Source organism: Hylobates moloch, unplaced genomic scaffold (assembly GCF_009828535.3).
Source record: "Hylobates moloch isolate HMO894 unplaced genomic scaffold, HMol_V3 SCAFFOLD_3, whole genome shotgun sequence".
NCBI lineage: Eukaryota > Metazoa > Chordata > Mammalia > Primates > Hylobatidae > Hylobates > Hylobates moloch.
Window position 1 is genome coordinate 104,707,214 of NW_026652278.1, and position 22,831 is coordinate 104,730,044.

General features: G+C 38.4%; 1 protein-coding gene across 1 annotated transcript in view; it reads left to right on the forward strand.

Annotated features, from left to right (window-relative positions):
* FAM241A (family with sequence similarity 241 member A) overlaps positions 1–22,824 on the forward strand; it is a 49,835-nt gene extending 27,011 nt beyond the window's left edge. The window contains exon 2 of the mRNA XM_032145467.2: positions 20,730–22,824. Within this exon, the coding sequence (XP_032001358.1) occupies positions 20,730–20,975 (246 nt within the window). The 3' untranslated portion in view covers positions 20,976–22,824. The remainder of the gene's footprint in view (positions 1–20,729) is intronic.
* Positions 22,825–22,831: the final 7 nt, after the last annotated feature.

Consider the following 22,831-nt stretch of genomic DNA (forward strand, 5'->3'; position numbering starts at 1 on the left):
ATATAAATGACAACATAGTTTTATTTGTTCATTTATGCATTAATATGTTTATTTATTTGCTATTTTTTTCTTTCTGGGCTGCCAGATATTTTGTTCGTTTGTTTTGAGGCAAGGTCTGGCTTTGTCACCCAGTCTGGAGTGCAGTGGTGTGATCTTGGTTCACTGCAGCCTCTGCCTCCTGGGCTCAAGCTATTTTCCTACCTCAGCCTCCTGAGCAGCTGGGACTACAGGCACACACCACCATACCCCACTAATTTCTGTATTTTTTTGTAGAGTCAGGGTCTCACTATGTTGCCCAGGCTGGTCTTATACTCCTGAACTCAAATTATCTGCCCACCTCGGCCTCCCAAAGTGCTGAGATTATAGGTGTGAGCTACTATGCCCAGCCCTGCCAGAGATTTAATGTGGGCCATAGAAGGAGGAGACCATTTTAATGTTCACAGAGCATTCTTGATTTACTTTTTATATTTCTACATTTTTTTAAGAACTTCCCCAGAGAGTTATAAGTAATGATAGAAAGTAGTTTAATTGTGCTAAAAGTTTTTCTAAAAAATAGGTTTGAGTGTGACATTTAATGTAGTGAAAGCAACTAAGGAAAAAACAGGACTATTCTGAGATTTGGGTTTCTGGTTTACTTTCTTTACGCTTAATGAAAAAATGAGTTAATTACCAGCTAAAGTACATGGTAGGCTACTGCACAATGATGGAAAATTGCCCACTTAATGATATGTGTGAAAGGATAGTGAAGAAGGAGAAAAAGGGAGCCATTTTTAAATTCATTTAAACTTCAAGTATATATTTAAAGCCTTTTTTTAATGTTAGTAAGAACTGCCTGATTAAATGGATCCTTATAAGTCAAACTTTTATACTAAGAGTTTGATCACAGGACATGTGAAGAATAATAAACACTCTTGAAGGTGCTTACGGTCCCAGGACTGATTCCAGAGAACTAGCTACCTACCATACAGCATCCTCTAATTCAGCCTCACAGAAGTAGTCTCACAGTTCACCATCAAAAGTGATGTCCAGAAATAACCAAGGTAGGGCTTCCCCAACAATGAGGTAAGGAATTCAGCAGACTGTCTCCTCAGCAAAGCAGCAGTTTAACTGTTGAAAATTATTAAGCAAAACAAAATAAAACAATCTTTTAAAGTCTCCAAGAACCATCCTCAAGGTATACAGCAAATAGAGAATTATTCATTCAAGAAAATATACTAAATCTCAGGCTACAGTTTCACCCTGGAGAAGTAGGCCTCTGGTGTTTTTCAGCTCTCTGCCCCTCCTCCTTCTAGCTCCATGTTATGGAATCTCAATTCCAGGTAGGCATAGCTGAGAGGACCAAGTCTCTCTTCCCCCAACCAGTCTCTAAGTGAGGCACAGCAAGTCGAGAACACGGAGGCCCACCTTCCCCTCCCTACACTCGCTGTAGGGCAGAGGTTCCCTCCCAGGAGAGGTAGCCCGGAAACCCAGGGCTGGTCCCCAACCTCAAGTGTCTAATTTTACAGCAGGGTGTCACCCCAGGGAATGGTGCAATGGTGCAGGAGCCCTGCCCAGGAGGAAAGGCAGATCTCGCCGGGCGCGGTGGCTCACTCCTGTAATCCCAGCACTTTGGGTGGCCGAAGCAGGTGAGTGAAGAGCTCCATAGATTTCCCTGAGAGGACTTTGTTTACTTGGGAAAGGGAATGGAGAACTTCATGGCTAAGTTTGTTGTTGAAAGCAATACAGATCTTGGTGAAGAGCAATTAATAAGAGGCTGATAGCTCCATAATATATCAAAACATATTACTAGTGGCACCATCAAAACAACACAGCAGCCAGAAGTTTTAAAGAGAGAACCAGGGAAGGAGCCAAGAAGAGCCTTCCTGGGATCAAAGTCAACTGTGAGAATTCGAGAAAGCAGGGCTCATGTGCTAGGCTGCACCCACTCAGGAACAATTATGGTAGGATACGGGGTAGACTTGAAAGCATTCTCCATGCTGTACGTAGACCCATCAACACAGGACAATAGCCTCAATGGCACAAGGGCTTAAATTCAACATCTGACTGAACACCAATTGAACAGTAAACTATTCTGACCCCTTACTCCTTGGACACCAGGCTTTAAAATGACATCACTGTCATCCCTGGCAGTCTGAAAAACTGTATATGCCCAAGGCATTTCTCTGTCAGTTGCCAGAGTGGGAATCTCCAAGCTACTAGTCCCTGGCTGAATGTGTAAAGTGCTTACCACAATATCTCGCATATGGGTAAATTCTGATTAGTGGTAGCTATTATTATTATCATCATGTATAGTCAGAACTCTTGGTTTCAAGTGACAAAAATCCAACTCCTACTAGATTTTGGAAAATAGGATTTTACTGGCTTATGTTATGAAAAAGACCAAAAGTAGATATGCTAGCTATATCTGAGTACTCAAATTATGTCAATGAAGCTGTCTCTATCCATTTCTTGGCTTTACTTTATGTTGGCTTTGTTCTTAGCAAGCTTTCCCCCCAGTAATATGATGGCCTACAACTCACCAGCTATCTAACTACAGTTTGTTTGTTTGTTCAAAAAAAAACAGCACAAAAAAAAACTGTCTCTTTTTCAATAGTTGAGGTAAAAGTCTTGGCTAGAGCTTTCATTGGCCTGTTTTGAGTTACATACTCATTCATTTAGTAAATACGTGCCCAAGAAAATGAAATGTTCAGCCGAGTGTGGTGGCTCACGCCTGTACTCCCAGCACTTTGGGAGGCTGAGGTGGGTGGATAACCTGAGGTCAGGAGTTCGAGACCAGCCTGGCCAACATGGTGAAGCCCCATCTCTACTAAAAATACAAAAATTAGCTAGGTGTGGTGGCGGGTGCCTGTAATCCCAGCTACTCAGGAGGCTGAGGCAAGAGAATCACTTGAACCCGGGAGGCAGAGGTTGCAGTGAGCCGAGATCATGCCATGGCACTCCAGCCTGGGCAACAGAGTGAGACTGTGTCTCAAAAAAAAAAAGAAAGAAAATGAAATGTTCTTATTGGGCAGGCTTGGAGCTGGGGAATGGAGACATCTTCAACCAACACATGGACTAAGAGCAGGTAAAGTATGGTTTCCCCAAAGTTAAATCAAGTAGAATATATGGTATATATACTAGACAGGCAAAAACTTCTACATATGCAGATTTTCAATACTGCATATGTAATGATATGCATTAACACAACAACATGTAATACTGGACACAGGAAGACAGTTATAAGTGAATCTTAAATTGTCAACTCACTCAGCAAAAGCCTGTTTATAGAATGTAGCTTGTGCCCTTTCCAAAGTGAGTAAACAGATTCTACCAATATTAACGTGCACAGATTGTTCTCTGGGTAGAGATGTTCCATAGAAAACATCCCACTTCAATTTCTATGTAATTAAATTGTTGTAACACTTGAAAAAATACAACTGAACTTAATTATCATGAGAAAGATAATCACTAAGGCATTAATTATCTCAGGCAGCATGGTACAATAGATAATAGAAGTAAAAATCACAAGATATAAATTCTGCCAAAAATATAGTAATAATAATTACCATATATTGAGTGCTTATTCAAAAAGCTTTTATCGGTTTTCTTATCACAACAACTCTATAAAGTAGGTATTATTATACACATTTTACAGGTGAAGAAACTGAGAGTCAGCGGTTAAGTAATTTGCCCAATGTCACACAGCTGATACATGACAGAGCAGGATTTGAATCTGTCCTGTTTGCTACCAAAGCCTTGGTTTTTTGTTAATGGGCTATGGGACTTAAACTCTTCATTCCTAATTTCTAAAGTAAGAGACTGTGATTTAATTATCTTTGAAGATGCTTCTCAAAAATCCAGTGATTACTTAAGGGTTTACCTTTAATTTCTCATTAATTTGGGGTATCTTTTAAGAAGGATTTTGAATCAATTAGAACACCCCTCTATTTTTACGTATGTCTTTAATCATGGACCAAAAAAAGAATATCACTGTTTTGGTGAGAACACTCTTCATGTGCATGTCATAGTCAGTACTCTCTGTGTAACCACAAAGGAAACTGTACATTTGACAAATGTTTTTCCATTGGGACCTCACATACAAAGAATAAATTTTGGCAAAGACAAAAGTGATTAACGTTAGAACAGGAAAAAAGCTCCATCTGTATTTCTGCACTCATGTACTGGTTTATATGTGAAGTCTTATGGGTTTGCTTATTGTTTGTTGGGGAGGTTTTTTGTTTGTTGTCTTATTGCAATTCTGCCAACCACGTATCTCTTCATTCTTGCTGTCTTTTTTTTTCACATTTGAATCTGAATTCATTACTACTTTTGAAAGCTATGAAAATGTACTAACTTGCTGCAAATAGCTTTACTTAGTTTAAATTTTTGTACATGACGAAAATGAGAATTTGAGCAACTTTTCTGCTTGAATACTTTTAGGTATTCTGTAAACTGAGAAAAGATGTAAAGGAAAAAGATAGTGATACTCATTTTGCTGTGTAAAATGTATTCATTCTGTGGAAAGTGAAAGTGTATTTATATAACTTATCTTTTCAGAGGTGGAATACATAAAATTTCTCTGAAAACTAAGCAGCATTAACTAGATGCTAGCTATTAATGTAATAATAACTGGAGGGTGTGTACAGTATAGGGATTAATGGTGGGTCCCCTGGAGTAAGAATATCTAGGTTCACATCATAGATCTTTCAATTACTAAGTATAGGTCAGTGTCCAAACATTTAATTCCTCTTAAACTTTACAGTTTCCTTATCTATAAATGGGGGGAAATAATAGTGCCTCCTTTACAGATTGTTGCAAAGATCAAACAAGATAATGCATGTAAAACACAATGCATGTTACATAGGAGGCACTTGGGTTGGCTTTCCTACTCTACCATTAATAGCACTACCACTACTATTACTCTGAAAATTACAAGCATCTTGAGAGAGAATCAGACCCACAGGAGCTCATCTGTATGTATTAGTGTCTGCTCTTAAAACGCAGTGGGTTAGGAATTATGCTGAGCATATAAATTTTAGCTAGCAGCTGTCATATTCTGTAATTTAGTCTAGAATTTATAAATATTTGAAAAATATTGAAAAAATCCACAACTGTGTTCATGGAAGAATATGATGAATATTGATATTACATTTAAGTTTTCTTTGTTTTAAATTTTTGTGAGTTTTTTGCATAGTATGTTATTGTAGAATATTTCCATTGTTCCTTCAACAAATACTTATTATGAGTCTATGATGGGCCAGGCACAGTGCAATATACAAAGTACTAATGTAAAATTTGTAAGACATGTCTCTTGCCCTTAATACCCTTAGTGGATTCAAAGCTAGTGACAGAAAATAGATATATAAAGAAATAATTTTATAATAAAATACTATGCTAGGCATAATAATTGTCTCTCCAAAGATGTCCACATCTTAATCCCCAGAACCAGAGAATATGATATCTTACATGGCAAAAGGAATTTTGCAGATGTGATTAAATTTAAGGACTTTTGAGATGTGGTGAGTATCCTAATTTTCCAGGTGGATCAAACCTAATCACATGGATTCTTAAATACGGAGAACTTTTAATTTGTCTTGACTTAATTCTTGTATATGGTGAAAGGTAGGGATCCAGTTTCATTCTTCTGCATATGACTAGCCAATTAAATAGGGAGTCCTCAACACTATTAAATAGGGAGTCCTTTCCCCATTGCTTGTTTTGTCTGCTTTGTCAAAGATCAAAATATTTAAATGTAAGACCTCAGACTATATAAATCCTAGAAGAAAATCTAGGAAATACCCTTCTCAATGTCGGCCTTGGCAAAGAATTTTTGGCTAAGCCCCCAAAAGCAATTGCAACAAGAACAAAAATTGACAAGTGGGACCTAATTAAACTAAAGAATTTCTGCACAGCAAAAGAAACTATCAACAGAGTAAACAGGCAGCCTACAGAATGGGAGAAAATTTCCACAAACTGTGCATCTGACAGAGGTCTAATATACAGAATATGTGAGAAACTTAAATCAACAAGCAAAAAACAACACTTTTTAAAAAGACAAAGGACATAAACAGACACTTCTCAAAGGAAGACATAAAAGCAGCCATCAAAAAATGCTCATCATCACTCATGACAGAAATACACATCAAAACCACAATGAGATACCATCTCATACTAGTCAGAATGGCTGTTATTAAAAAGTCAGAAAACAGATGCTGGTGAGGCTGTGGAGAAAAGGGAATGCTTATACATTATTGGTGGGAATATAAATTAGTTCAGCCACTGTGGAAAGCAGTTTGGAGACTTTTCAAAGAACTTCAGCCACTCTGATGGTAGTTTCTTTTGCTGTGCAGAAGCTCTTTAGTTTAATTAGATCCCCTTTGTCGATTTTGGCTTTTGTTGCCATTGCTTTTGGTGTTTTAGACATGAAGTCCTTGCCCATGCCTATGTCCTGAATGGTATTGCCTAGGTTTTCTTCTAGGGTTTTTATGGTTTTAGGTCTAATATTGCAGCACTACTCACAATAGCAAAGACTTGGAACCAACTCAAATGTCCAACAATGATAGACTGGATTAAGAAAATGTGGCACATATACACCATAGAATACTATGCAGTCATAAAAAATCATGAGTTCATGTCCTTTGTAGGGACATGGATGAAGCTGGAAACCATCATTCTCAGCAAACTATCGCAAGGACAAAAAACCAAACACTGCATGTTCTCACTCATAGGTGGGAATTGAACAATGAGAACACTTGGACACAGGAAGGGGAACATCACACACCGGGGCCTGTAGTGGGGTGGGGGGAGGGGGGAGGGATAGCATTAGGAGATATACCTAATGTAAATGACGAGTTAATGGGTGCAGCACACCAACATAGCACATGTATACATATGTAACAAACCTGCACATTGTGCACATGTACCCTAGAACTTAAAGTATAATAAAAATATATATATATTTAAAAAATGAAATTCAAACAGAGCTACCATTCAACCCAGCAATCCTATTAATGCATATATACCCAAATAAAATGAATTGTTTTACCAAAAGACACAGCTCTCATATGTTCATCATAGTGCTATTCTCAATAGCAAAGACAGAATCAACTTAGGTGCCTATCAATGGTGGATTGCATAAAGGAAATGTGATATATATATATCATATATTACATAATGTATATATATTATGTAATACTGCACATCCTAAAAAAGAACAGAGTCATGTCCTTTGTAGCAGTCAACATGGATACAGCTGGAGACCACTATCCTAACCAAATTAATGCAGAAACAGAAAACCAAATACCACATGTTCTCACTTATAAGTAGGAGCTAAACATTGGGTACTCATGGACATAAGGATGGCAACAGTAGACACTGGGGACTACTAGAGGGTGGAGGAAGAAAGTGGAGTGTGGGTTGAAAAACTACCTATTGGATACTATGCTCACTACCTGAGTGATGGAATATATACGCCAAACCTCAGCATCATGCAGTATACCCTTGTAACAAACCTGCACATGTACCCCCTGTATCTAAAATAAAAGTCGAAATTATTTTAAAAAGAGCTAAAGAAATAATTTAAAATTAAAACTTTTGAGGCCCCTGATTTTATGTCCTCTTTATACAGTATTTCTCTATGAAGAATTCTATATTTCTGTTTGTTAACAACAGTTAAATGTAGGCAGTAAAAAATACAGGTGTTCGTTATACCAGTGTTTCTCAAAACGTGGTGAAAAGCTAGGTTTTTCTTTTTCAATTCATTGCTGACTGATACATTTGTAAAATATAGTAAAAATGATGTGGTATAAAATTGCTGTAAAAGTGTCTAAATTTAAAAAAACTTTTTCTCACTGTAGTCAGAGGAAAATGTTAACTACTGAAGAATAGTCAAAGAGGTGCAGTACTGCTAGCTTTGAAGATGAAAGAAGAGGTCCAGGAGCCAAGGAATGTGGGCAGCTCTAGCAACTGGAAAAGTATGAAAATAGATTATCTTGAGCCTCTAGGAAGAAATTCAGTCCTGCCAACATGACTTCTAATAGACAGAACTGTAAGATAATACATTTGTGTTGTTTTAAACCATTACATTTATAATTCTTACGGAAGCCATAGAAAACTAATATTAAGTACAAGTTCTCTTTACTTGAGGAATATATGTGGAGAAATAAAAGAAAATAAGGATCACTTTCCAAAGTTGACCCAGAAGAGCTAGGAATAATTTTTTCAAAAGACATGCAAAAGTCATTGTTCCAAAGTGGATCACATGCCCTTTCCAAAACTAGCTCTAGTAAAGAGAAAATTACACTTAGAATCATCTCTGGAACTGAGTAGGTAGGATTCACTTCACCTGAAGAATGAAGGCTGGATTTAAGGTTCTAATAGGGAAGAGGAAAGAAGACTGGATGCTAAGTAATGTCTGCAACAGAAATACTGCCAATCCCATAAAAACATGTACATTGTTTTCAGATTACTGTAGTAAATAATATTTTGGAAAATAGTGCCCGTCTTTTGTTTGGCAAAAAAAAAAAAAAAAAAAAAAAAAAAGGAGCAAAGTAGAAAATCTATCAAATACTTCTCTAATGCCTGCCAGAAAAACACATGATAAATTCTTCCTGTTTATTCAACAAATATTTATTGAGATATTTCTATATGCTGCTATTCCCAGGACATAGCCTTTGCTACATATTCATATCAGAGGATATCAGTGGCCAGCAAAAATAAATACTGCTCCTACTTCATGAAGTTTATAGTACAGGTAGACATTAATCAAATAACAACACACATTGGCATTGAGTTAGAATGCACTGAAAGAGCATTATCTGATGCTGTGAGACTGAGTTGAAACTTAAGCTAAGACCAAGAAGAGGATGCCTTAACTAAGCAAAGGAGAGGGGAAGTAGTTTTTTTTTTGTATTTTTATTTTTATTTATTTATTTTTAATTTTAATATTGTTATACTTTAAGTTTTAGGGTATATGTGCACAACGTGCAGGTTTGCTACATATGTATACATGTGCCATGTTGGTGTGCTGCACCCATTAACTCGTCATTTAGCATTAGGTATATCTCCTAATGCTATCCCTCCCCGCTCCCCACAACCCACAACAGTCCCCAATGTGTGATGTTCCCCTTACTGTGTCCATGAGTTCTCATTGTTCAATTCCCACATATGAGTGAGAACATGCGGTGTTTGGTTTTTTGTCCTTGTGATAGTTTGCTGAGAATGATAGTTTCCAGTTTCATCCATGTCCCTACAAAGGACATGAACTCATCATTTTTTATGGCTGCATAGTATTCCATGGTGTATATGTGCCACATTTTCTTAATCCAGTCTATCGTTGTTGGACATTTAGGTTGGTTCCATGTCTTTCCTATTGTAAATAGTGCTGCTATAAACATACGTGTGCATGTGTCTTTACAGCAGCATGATTTATAATCCTTTGGGTATATACCCAGTAATGGGATGGCTGGGTCAAATGGTATTTCTAGTTCTAGATCCCTGAGGAATCACCACACTGACTTCCACAATGGTTGAACTAGTTTACAGTCCAACTAACAGTGTAAAAGTGTTCCTATTTCTCCACATCCTCTCCATCACCTTCTGTTTCCTGACTTTTTAATGATGGCCGTTCTAACTGGTGTGAGATGGTATCTCATTGTGGTTTTGATTTGCATTTCTCTGATGGCCAGTGATGATGAGCATTTTTTCATGTGTTTTTTGGCTGCATAAATGTCTTCTTTTGAGAAGTGCCTGTTCATATCCTTCGCCCACTTTTTGATGTGGTTGTTTTTTTCTTGTAAATTTATTAGAGTTCATTGTAGATTCTGGATATTAGCCCTTTGTCAGATGAGTAGATTGCAAAAATTTTCTCCCATTCTGTAGATTGCCTATTCACTCTGATGGTAGTTTCTTTTGCTGTGCAGAAGCTCTTTAGTTTAATTACATCCCATTTGTCAATTTTGGCTTTTGTTGCCATTGCTTTTGGTATTTTAGACATGAAGTCCTTGCCCATGCCTATGTCCTGAATGGTATTGCCTAGGTTTTCTTCTAGGGTTTTTATGGTTTTAGGTCTAACATGTAAGTCTTTAACCCATCTTGAATTAATTTTTGTATAAGGTGTAAGGAAGGGATCCAGTTTCAGCTTTCTACATATGGCTAGCCAGTTTTCCCAGGACCATTTATTAAATAGGGAATCCTTTCCCCATTGCTTGTTTTTGTCAGGTTTGTCAAAGATCAGATAGTTGTAGATATGTGGCATTATTTCTGAGGGCTCTGTTCTGTTCCATTGGTCTATATCTCTGTTTTGGTACCAGTACCACGCTGTTTTGGTTATTGTAGCTTTGTAGTATAGTTTGAAGTTAGGTAGCATGATGCCTCTGGCTTTGTTCTTTTGGGTTAGGATTGACTTGGCGATGTGGGCTCTTTTTTGGTTCCATATGAACTTTAAAGTAGTTTTTTCTAATTCTGTGAAGAAAGTCATTGGTAGCTTCATGGGGATGGCATTGAATCTATAAATTACCTTGGGCAGTATGGCCATTTTCACGATACTGATTCTTCCTACCCATGAGCATGGAATGTTCTTCCATTTGTTTGTATCCTCTTTTATTTCATTGAGCAGTTGTTTGTAGTTCTCCTTGAAGAGGTCCTTCACATCCCTTGTAAGTTGGATTCTTAGGTATTTTATTCTCTTTGAAGCCATTGTGAATGGTAGTTCACTCATGATTTGGCTCTCTGTCTGTTATTGGTGTATAAGAATGCTTGTGATTTTTGCACATTGATTTTGTATCTTGAGACTTTGCTGAAGTTGCTTATCAGCTTGAGGAGATTTCGGGCTGAGACAGTGGGGTTTTCTAGATACACAATCATGTCATCTGCAAACAGGGACAATTTGGCTTCCTTTTTTCCTAATTGAATACCCTTTATTTCCTTCTCCTGCCTCATTGCCCTGGCCAGAACTTCCAACACTATGTTGAATAGGAATGGTGAGAGAGGGCATCCCTGTCTTGTGCCCATTTTCTAAGGGAATGCTTCCAGTTTTTGCCCATTCAGTATGATATTGGCTGTGGGTTTGTCATAGATAGCTCTTATTGTTTTGAAATGAGTCCCATCAATACCTAATTTATTGAGAGTTTTTAGCATGAAGGTTGTTGAATTTTGTCAAAGGCCTTTTCTGCATCTATTGAGATCATCATGTGGTTTTTGTCTTTGGTTCTGTTTATGTGCTGGATTACATTTATTGATTTGCATATGTTGAGCCAGCCTTGCATCCCAGGGATGAAGCCCACTTGATCATGGTGGATAAGCTTTTTGATGTGCTGCTGGATTTGGTTTGCCAGTATTTTATTGAGGATTTTTGCATCGATGTTCATCAAGGATATTGGTCTAAAATTCTCTTTTTTGGTTGTGTCTCTGTCAGGCTTTGGTATCAGGATGATGCTGGCCTCATAAAATGAGTTAGGGAGGATTCCCTCTTTTTCTATTGATTGGAATAGTTTCAGGAGGAATGGTACCAGCTCCTCTTTGTACATCTGGTAGAATTTGGTTGCGAATCCATCTGGTCCTGGACTTTTTTTGGTTGGTAAGCTATTGATTATTGCCTCAATTTCAGAGCCTCTTATTGGTCTATTCAGAGATTCAACTTCTTCCTGGTTTAGTCTTGGGAGGATGTATGTGTCCAAGAATTTATCCATTTCTTCTAGATTTTCTAGTTTATTTGCGTAGAGGTGTTTATAGTATTCTCTGATGGTAGTTTGTATTTCTGTGGCATCGGTGGTGATATCCCCTTTATCATTTTTTATTGCATCCATTTGATTCTTCTCTCTTTTCTTATTAGTCTTGCTAGCAGTCTATCAATTTTGTTGATCTTTTCAAAAAACCAGCTCCTGGATTCATTAATTTTTTGAAGGGTTTTTTTGTGTCTCTATTTCCTTCCGTTCTGCTCTGATCTTAGTTATTTCTTGCCTTCTGCTAGCTATTGAATGTGTTTGCTCTTGCTTCTCTAGTTCTTTTAATTGTGATGTTAGGGTGTCAATTTTGAATCTTTCCTGCTTTCTCTTGTGGGCATTTAGTGCTATAAATTTCCCTCTACACACTGCTTTGAATGTGTCCCAGAGATTCTGGTATGTTGTGTCTTTGTTCTCGTTGGTTTCAAAGAACATCTTTATTTCTGCCTTCATTTCATTATGTACCCAGTAGTCATTCAGGAACAGGTTGTTCAGTTTCCATGTAGTTGAGCGGTTTTGAGTGAGTTTCTTAATCCTGAGTTCTAGTTTGATTGCACTGTGGTCTGAGAGACAGTTTGTTATAATTTCTGTTCTTTTACATTTGCTGAGGAGTGCTTTACTTCAAACTATGTGGTCAATTTTGGAGTATGTGTGGTGTGGTACTGAAAAGAATGTATATTCTGTTGATTTGGGGTGGAGAGTTCTGTAGATGTCTATTAGGTCTGCTTGGTGCAGAGCTGAGTTCAATTCCTGGGTATCCTTCTTAACTTTCTGTCTCGTTGATCTGTGTAATGTTGACAGTGGGGTGTTAAAGTCACCCATTATTATTGTGTAGGAGTCTAAGTCTCTTTCTAGGTCACTCAGGACTTGCTTTATGAATCTGGGTGCTCCTGTATTGGGTGCATATATATTTAGGATAGTTAGCTCTTCTTGTTGAATTGATCCCTTTACCATTGTGTAATGGCCTTCTTTGTCTCTTTTGATCTTTGTTGGTTTAAAGTCTGTTTTATCAGAGACTAGGATTGCAACCCCTGCCTTTTTTTGTTTTCCATTTGCTTGATAGATCTTCCTCCATCCCTTTGTTTTGAGCCTATGTGTGTCTCTGCATGTGAGATGGGTTTCCTGAATACAGCACACTGATGGGTCTTGACTATCCAATTTGCCAGTCTGTGTCTTTTAATTGGAGCATTTAGCCCATTTACATTTAACGTTAATATTGTTATGTGTGAATTTGATCCTGTCATTATGATGTTAACTGGTTATTTTGCTCATTAGTTGATGCAGTTTCTTCCTAGCCTTGATGGTCTTTACAATTTGGCATGTTTTTGCAGTGGCTGGAACCGGTTGTTCCTTTCCACGTTTAGTGCTTTCTTCAGGAGCTCTTTTGCTGGCCTGGTGGTGACAAAATCTCTCAGCATTTGCTTGTCTGTAAAGTATTTTATTTCTCCTTCACTTATGAAGCTTAGTTTGGCTGGATATGAGATTCTGGGTTGAAAATTCTTTTCTTTAAGAATGTTGAATATTGGTCCCCACTCTCTTCTGGCTTGTAGAGTTTCTGCGGAGAGATCCACTGTTAGTCTGATGGGCTTCCCTTTGTGGGTAACCCGACCTTTCTCTCTGGCTGTGCTTAACATTTTTTCCTTCATTTCAACTTTGGTGAATCTGACAATTATGTGTCTTGGAGTTGCTCTTCTCGAGGAGTATCTTTGTGGCATTCTCTGTATTTCCTGAATTTGAATGTTGGCCTGCCTTGCTAGATTGGGGAAATTCTCCTGGATAATATCCTGCAGAGTGTTTTCCAGCTTGGTTCCATTCTCCCCGTCACTTTTAGGTACACCAATCAGACGTAGATTTGGTCTTTTCACATAGTCCCATATTTCTTGGAGGCTTTGTTCGTTTCTTTTTATTCTTTTTTCTCTAAACTTCTCGCTTCATTTCATTCATTTCGTCTTCCATCATTAATACCCTTTCTTCCATTTGTTCGCGTCGGCTACTGAGGCTTCTGCATTCGTCACGTAGCTCTCTTGCCTTGGTTTTCAGCTCCATCAGGTCCTTTAAGGACTTGTATTCATTGGTTATTCTGGTTATCTGTTCGTCTCATTTTTTTTCAAAGCTTTTAACTTCTTTGCCATTGGTTCGAATTTCCTCCTGTAGCTCAGAGTAGTTTGATCATCTGAAGCCTTCTTCTCTCAACTCATCAAAGTCATTCTCCGTCCAGCTTTGTTCCGTTGCTGGTGAGGAGCTGCATTCCTTTGAAGGAGGAGAGGCGCTCTGATTTTTAGAGTTTCCGGTTTTTCTGCTCTGTTTTTTTCCCATCTTTGTGGTTTGATCTACCTTTGGTCTTTGATGATGGTGACGTACAGATGGGTTTTTGGTGTGGATGTCCTTTCTGTTTGTTAGTTTTCCTTCTAACAGACAAGACCCTCAGCTGCAGGTCTCTTGGAGTTTGCTAGAGGTCCACTCCAGACCTGTTTGCCTGGGTATCAGCAGTGGTGGCTGTAGAACAGCGGATATTGGTGAACCGCAGATGCTGCTGCCTGATCGTTCCTCTGGAAGTTTCGTCTCAGAGGAGTACCCAGCCGTGTGAGGTGTCAGTCCGCCCCTACTGGGGGCTGCCTCCCAGTTAGGCTACTTGGGGGTCAGGGACCCACTTGAGGAGGCAGTCTGCCTGTTCTCAGATCTCAAGCTGCGTGCTGGGAGAACCACTACTCTCTTCAAAGCTGTTAGACAGGGACATTTAAGTCTGCAGAGGTTACTGCTGTCTTTTTGTTTGTCTGTGCCCTGCCCCGAGAGGTGGAGCCTACAGAGGCAGGCAGGCCTCCTTGAGCTGTGGTGGGCTCCGCCCAGTTCGAGCTTCCCAGCTGCTTTGTTTACCTAATCAAACAACTAACTGGGCAATGGCGGGCGCCCCTCCCCCAGCCTCGCTGCTGCCTTGCAGTTTGATCTCAGACTGCTGTGCTAGCAATGAGCGAGACTCTGTGGGTGTAGGACCCTCTGAGCCAGGTGCGAGATATAATCTCCTGGTGTGCCATTTTTTAAGCCCATTAGAAAAGCGCAGTATTAGGGTGGGAGTGACCCAATTTTCCAGGTGCCGTCTGTCACCGCTTTCTTTGACTAGGAAAGGGAATGCCCTGACCCCTTGCACTTCCCGGGTGAGGCAATGCCTCGCCCTGCTTCGGCTCACGCGCAGTGCGCTGCACCCGCTGTCCTGCACCTACTGTCTGGCACTCCCCACTTGAGATGAACCTGGTACCTCAGCTGGAAATGCAGAAATCACCTGTCTTCTGCATCACTCATGCTGGGAGCTGTAGACCAGAGCTGTTCCTATTCAGCCATCTTGGCTCCACCCCCCGGAAATAGTTTTTTAAGTAGAGAAAAGAGCGTGTGCAAATCCCTGTGGTGAGCAAGTGCTGAAAGACCTCTGTGGCTGAAATAAAGACAGAGGAAGGCTGATGACAGAATGAGGCCAGAGACCCAGATAGAAGCCAGACTAAGTAGGGCCTCATAGATCATGTAAAGATTTTGGCCTTGATCCTAAAAGCAGGATGGAAGTGGCATGGTTGAATTTGCACTTGGAAAGAACCACTGTGGCTACATTGTGGTATATAGATTATAGGGGAGCTAATGGACTTGTGCAGTAGCAGTGTTAGGAAACTATTGGAATAGTCAAGAGATCTTAGTAGACTCTTAGGATTATAGCAGTAGATGGAATAGTATATACACTTTAAAGAAATATTTAGGAGGTAAAACAAGGAGGATATGGTGATGAGCTGGATGTGGGTCATGGGGAAGAGGGAGAGGGAGGGGGTCAAGAATGCCTTAGAGTTCTGACCTTTGGATCTGACATATGGATGATGGTGCCATTCACTGACCTAGGGAGCATCAAGAGAGCCCTCTTCCTCACAAATCAGCCACATGGCTTAAATTTTATTGTAAACAAGAACTTCTAAAAATAATTGAATTGGATGACCTTTTGATAGCTGCATGAGACAATCCAGAAAAAGCAATATGTTGTTACTTGTAGTAGTTTTGTGACACCACATGCATTTCATTGTATCTCATAACTCAAGTCATAATATAGTCCTTAATACAATTTACCCACTTGCAATATATTTGTAATAAGTTAATTCTACTTAATTATCTCAGCTTGTCAATTTTGTAAACTTAAAAAAAAAAACACACACACATAGAAATGCACCAATTGACGGAAAGAAGGGAGGGATCAAACTCATTGACTATAACCATGCAGGCCTTTACCTCAACTTACTTCAAGTATCTCTTATTCCTACAGTGAAGTGCTGGTGCTGGCTCCTACCAGTCCTCAAAGAGCAAGTTGTTAAATTTTCAGGAACTTTGTGAGCTGGCTGTTAATAGTTTGAAATTGGCAACAGTGGAAGTACTAACACTACAGAAATTGGAAATCATGACAGAATTGGCAAACATTGTAAAATAGAGCTTCCCCCAACCCCCAACAAAGCCCATTGTTAAACATTTACCAACACACCAGTCTTTGTATCCTTTAGAACTGTGTTATTTGAGAGGATAGCCTAGATACATAAAATACTGTAATGAGATTGACTGTAATCTCACTGATTGAAGAATATTGCTCATTTTCCTTTTCCACGTTCTTTTTTTTTTTTTTTTCCTTTGCCTGTCTGGAAACTGACACCCTTTCCACATTCTTAAATGTCTTCCTTTAGGGTTGTTTGAACCCCCTATCCAATTCATTGCTGGATATATTTGATGTTTCTACAGAACTTCATTTGTGAAGATACGTTACTTTTAGGCATTAGCCTAGTGATTTTTTTTTTAACTTTTTTCTTCTTCATCAGATTACCCAGATTAAGAAGTATTTCTGTAAGGTGGCAAAGTTTTAGAAATTACTGAATCTAGTTGATACGTATATAGGTTTATTATACTATTTTCTCTAGTTTTGTGTGTGTTTAAATTTTTTTATAATAAAAAAAGAAGAAGAAGAAGAAGCAGGCTGTGACAGCCACAGCTTGCCCAGACCTGTCCTTACTGGGTCTTCAGCTTCCAGTCTCAATCCCACCAGCTGATCTCAAGATCTGAGATAATGTGAGCATTGCTGTCTCCTCGCCTGGCCTGATTTAGTAACTCTCTGTTTTGATTTAAGTGTTGCAACACCTCCTTCTTCCCCTGAAAAACCCACAAGCATTTGTAGATTTAATTTATTTTACAAAGAATTTAAACCTTCAGACAGTACCTACCACACCAGATTAGGGTACTTTCTTCGTACTAAAACCACAAAAGTACTGAAAAAAAAAGTCTTAAAAAGCTTCAGTAACAACAAAAAAACCCCAAAGTACAATGAGTGCATAGATTACAAGAAATTGGGAAGAGTTAAAAAAAAAATTTTTTTTTTAAACTTTAATAAAAAATGAAGAAAAAAAGGCCAGAAATAGTATCAACATGCTAAACACTGGTGAAATAGAGAGGGATGAGGGATCAGCAGAATTACATACTAAATTGAGGACTCTTCAAGTTCTACCCTAAAGAAAAGAAAGCTTCAATATTAGGCAAGAATAAGGGGTTTTTTTAAATGTAATATAATGTTATGGATCATATCAAAGTACAAGAAACATAAAATTGACCCAGTCGTAATATGTCAGTGAAGGAAAAAATAATTTAGAAATCAATTTTTTAAAAACAGAAAAGATCCACAAATTATAACTTAAGAGAAAACTATCAATATCAAAAAAGATCACATAAATCATTTTATGGATTAGAAAACTGAAGTTCAGGAGAAGTGAAGTAATTTAGCTAAGGTCATGTCACTCAGTTAAAGTGTTGCAGCCTGGATGTGAACTCCCTGGATAACTCTACAACATTTTGTTTTTCTCACTCTTTTTCTGATAGAAGTGAAAATCCAAAAGTAATTTTAAAAATTATATAAAATAGGCCGGGCACGGAGGCTCATGCTGGTAATTCCAGCACTTTGGGAGGCCAAGGCAGGTGGATCACCTGAGGTCAGGAGTTCGAGACCAGTCTGACCAACGTGGTGAAACTCTGTCTCTACTAAATACAAAAAATTAGCCAGGCATGGTGGTGCATGCCTGTAGTCCCAGCTACTTGGGAGGCTAAGGCAGGAGAATTGCTTGAAGCATGAGGTGGAGGTTGCAGTGAGCCGAGATTGTGCCATTGCACTCCAGCCTGGGCAACAAGAACGAAACTGTCTCAAAAAAAAAAAATTATATAATACTATGTAGCCATAAAAAATGATGAGTTCATGTCCTTTGTAGGGACATGGATGAAACTGGAAAACATCATTCTCAGTAAACTATTGCAAGGACAAAAAACCAGACACCGCATGTTCTCACTCATAGGTGGGAATTGAACTATGAGAACTCATGGACACAGGAAGGGGAACATCACACTCCAGGGACTGTTGTGGGGTGGGGGGAGTGGGGAGGGACAGCATTAGGAGATATACCTAATGCTAAATGACAAGTTAATGGGTGCAGCAAAACAACATGGCACATGGATACATATGTAACAAACCTGCACATTGTGCACATGTACCCTAAAACCTAAAGTATAATAATAATAAAAAAAAATTATATAAAAGTATAGCTCAAAAGTAAATCTGGCTTGAACACACGATGTAGACTCAAAGATGCCCCAGTGAGTTTCATTTTTCTACTACCTCATCAGTCCCCCTTCGTACTCATTACTGTACATAAATTACTAGTATATGGGAAAAGCTCATTTCTTAAAGTCATACTGAAAATCATTTTGTCTGATTTTCTATTTTAAACAAAAGTTAGATTTTTTTCACTCTTCCCTTAAAGATTTATTTTAAACTCTATGTGTACAATAGAAAATAAGGCTTCATATAGCCCTCATTTATTTAATGAAAAAATATTTTTAATTATTTACTGATTGATGACTGAAATGATCAAGCTTTGGTTTCTACTAAAAGAATGTAAGTTTGATTCAGATGTTTGAAGAATGTCTTAAAACTTCCCCAAATTCATTGGCTCTTTGTGGCAGGTGATTTTCGTGACACTCCCTTATAAGATAATTAATTTTGCTTTCCGTTGGCCTATACAGCATACTTAATGGTATTTAATACTTATTATGTGAAGCGTATATCTAAAGGCTTTTTAAACATATAATAAATCCTCCATCGTGTACATACTATGAGCAAATAATTGAATAATTATTTGAATCATGCCTCCTAAATAAAATAGATTTAATAAATTACAATTATCTCACCTACATGACATAGTTTTTCTTTTGTGATTCTACTAGGGTCGAGGCGGGGGAGAAACTATACCAATTATTTTAACAAAGATAATTTAATGTAAGTAATTGTTAACTGGGTATTGGAAAAGCATGGTCACCAGACCAGCATCATAAGCATCACCTAGAAACTTCCTAGAAATGCAAATTCTCATATTCCAAGCTTCAACCCTGACTTACTGAATCAGAAACTCTAGTAGTAGGCCCAGAAATCTGTGCTTTAACAAGCCCTCCAGCGGATTCTAACGCATGCTAAAGTTTAAAAACCACTGCACTAAAATATCACCAAGACAACCACTCATAGGACTGGGCAGAAAGAAAAAGAGATAGATGGACTTACTGAAACTGAGAAGCTTAAAAAAGGCCCCCATGGAGCTGAAATTCAGACTTTCGAGAACAGGTCACTGCTTGTCTGGTGCTGATTTCTCTGAGTTCAGAGGAGGGAGCCTATAGACCTGGGAACGGGTATCTGAGGAAGAAGCACCCAGTAATTGGAGCTGGCATCTCAAGAAGGCACATTGAGATCGGTTCTACAAGTGTTGGAAAACCCCCAAATTGCAATCAGCTGCTACTACTAGCAGGCACTATTGCTGTCAGAGTGAAGAATTATTGCTAGAGTGAGACTTAACAGGATTAAGAAACCCATCTGAAGGAAACAGCAAATTCCTTCTTCCTTCTCTACCTGTGAAGTGTCACGTTGGTCCCTCTATTGGCAGAGCGTAACAGGGAGACAGAAATGCTTGCAGAATTCCAAAGAGTGGGTTTGAAGCCAAGAAACAGTAGCTTACTAACTGTCATGGCCTTAATTGTAATACAACCAGAAGATAATAGAAATAATACTTTTGGTATGTATAATTGGGTGCATGTAGACATTTTCTGGGATATTAACTCCTGGGTAGACATTTGGCCTTATTGTAAAAAAAAAAAAAACTTTGTATTAAAACTATTTGTTTCTCCTGATGAAATTAATAAGAGGCATTTAGGGCATCTATATAATGAACAGGAAACTATGCAGGGGCCTGCGCTGAAGTCTGCTTAGCTGAGCCTAAGACAAAGATCACAGCAGTAGTGGCTGAGGATTGCTCAGTAGTAACAGCAAACATGCTTTGGTCAACTGAGGCTCGGTTTCTTAAAGTCTTAGTGTCAAAGAAACCGTCTAAACAGAATCTTACCAGGACAGAGCAATCAGGCCTTGCCTCATAAAACAGGGGGGTGGCAGGCCTGGCGCGGTGGCTCACGCTTGTAATCCCAGCACTTTGGGAGGCCGAGGTGGGCGAATCACGAGGTCAGGAGATCAAGACCATGGTGAAACCCCGCCTCTACTAAAAATACAAAAAATTAGCCGGGCGTGGTGGCGGGCGCCTGTAGTCCCAGCTACTCAGAGAGGCTGAGGCAGGAGAATGGCGTGAACCCAGGAGGCGGAGCTTACAGTGAGCCGAGATTGCACCACTGCACTCCAGCCTGGGCGACAGAGCGAGACTCCGTCTCAAAAAAAAAAAAAAAAAAAAAAGGGGTGGCAGAAAAGGGTGTTCTGAAATCATGGTCACTCACAAGAGAAATACAAACATGATTCTTCACTTAAGCAGTCATTTTTGTGCAATTCCAGGATCAAAAAGAACATTCCGATTGTATTAACAGGTACTTGTAGAATAATTATCAGAAGCATGCCCAACACTTTGGAAGATGAAGAACTAAGGTTCTTAAAGACGTTTACATATTTCTCATGTTATGTTCATGTTTTGTCTTTTTTTTTTTTTTTTAAAGGATGTTGAAGACTCACAAAACCACACTGGTGAGCCTGTTGGAGATGACTACAAGAAAATGGGAACACTTTTTGGTGAACTGAACAAAAACCTTATCAACATGGGCTTCACAAGGATGTATTTTGGAGAACGAATTGTGGAACCAGTAATAGTCATTTTCTTTTGGGTTATGCTGTGGTTCCTTGGCCTGCAAGCCCTTGGGCTAGTTGCTGTTCTTTGCCTTGTTATTATTTATGTGCAACAGTAAAACATGGCCGAACTGAATTGTTTGACATTTGGTAGCCATATAGGTAATTGAAGAAGTTATATATCACTTTTTGACAACCGAAAAAGTTTGCCTTGTTTCAAATTGTGTGCTGGCTGTTTTGTAAGTAAATTTATACATGGATGTCACTTAAAACTAAACTCTTGATCATAACAGGGTTGAATATATATTTTGAATATACATTAGCTTATTCAAAACTCTTGTTTCACTACTATGATCTCTGTCTCCTTTATACACCTCTATCCCCATGCCAAATCTTAAGTAACACCACCAGAAATTGAACAGGGAAAATAACAGGACATGGAATTCAAATCAAGCAATATAGTTCTTATAAAGAGTTCCAATAAAACATTTTAGAAGAAAAAGTATGAAACAAGCTAAAAGTAAGTTTCACTTAGAAAACTGCTCCCCATTCACCCTCCCCACCAAATAATCTCATATTATTTGGGAAATATTTGGATTTCAATTGTCCTTACCCAGCCTAAACTAAGGTAAATGATAATTAGCATACACTACCTTAATATTGTGATGAAAATCAGTAAAGATAGAACGTTTTCTAAAGGTTGAAAATAATATATTTATTATTGCTGGGGAAAGCTCCCAGGTTAAATATAACGTTTTTAAAATGTAGCATTTGGACCTAGACCTACTTTAGTATATCATTTGAAGTTTCAGACAATTTTGGTGCTAATTACTTTTTGTGAGTTTTTAAAGTCTCATAGCCTAGTTGACTGCACCCTATGGTAATGCCATATTTTCTTGTGTCTAACAAGTTGCATATTTTTTCCTAGAGAGACATTTTCAGTGTATTTTTTTTAGAAATTTGTAATTTTATAGTTCTTTCATAACAATTATTCTGAGTTTTGAAACAATGTATTTCCTATCTTGACATGGATTTTTTCACAAAAAGTTTATATTTTACTGTTGTTTTCAGGAAAAAAATCAGATCATTTTTCTTTGATATCTATATCAGAAAGCTACAATATTAACAGTATAAAACCAAATGCTTAAATTTAGAACTTAGCCAATTTTGATAATATTTTTCTAATGCTAAAGTCACATCAGTAATTGGCTAGCCATGTTATTAAGGTGTCTTAATTCAGCATTTTCAGGTTTTATATTGAAATACGCATTTCTTTAAATATTCTTTGAAAATGGAAAATGGCTTTAGTGGTATTTTGGGTTCGTTAGAGAACCTAAAACCTTTACACTTTCATCTCAAAGATTATAAAGGAAAGAGGTAGTTAAGATTTAGAATTCAAGTTAAATTTCAGAAAATTGGGGTAGTCAGGCATTTTTATCTTTGGTAGGGCAACAAGTAAAACATGTAGAGTGCTTGCTATCCCACTTTATAAAGCTTTTACCCAATCTTATTTCTAAACCTCTGTGCATTCTCAGTGTCTTCTCATTCTGAAACAGAAAATAAGGAAAAACATTTAACTTAGTTTTCTAAAATCAGATAATCCTAAACAAAAATGTTAGTCAAGGTTACTAAAAAGTATTGCGCATTTATATAAATACGGGCCTTTTAAAATTTGACTTTTAGGCCGGGCGCGGTGGCTCACGCTTATAATCCCAGCACTTTGGGAGGCCGAGGCGGGCGGATCACGAGCTCAGGAGATCGAGACCACGGTGAAACCCCGTCTCTACTAAAAATACAAAAAAATTAGCCGGGCGTGGTGGCGGGCGCGGTGGCGGGCGCCTGTAGTCCCAGCTACTTAGAGAGGCTGAGGCAGGAGAATGGCTTGAACCCGGGAGGCGGAGCTTGCAGTGAGCCGAGATTGCGCCACTGCACTCCAGCCTGGGTGACAGAGCGAGACTCCGTCTCAAAAAAAAAA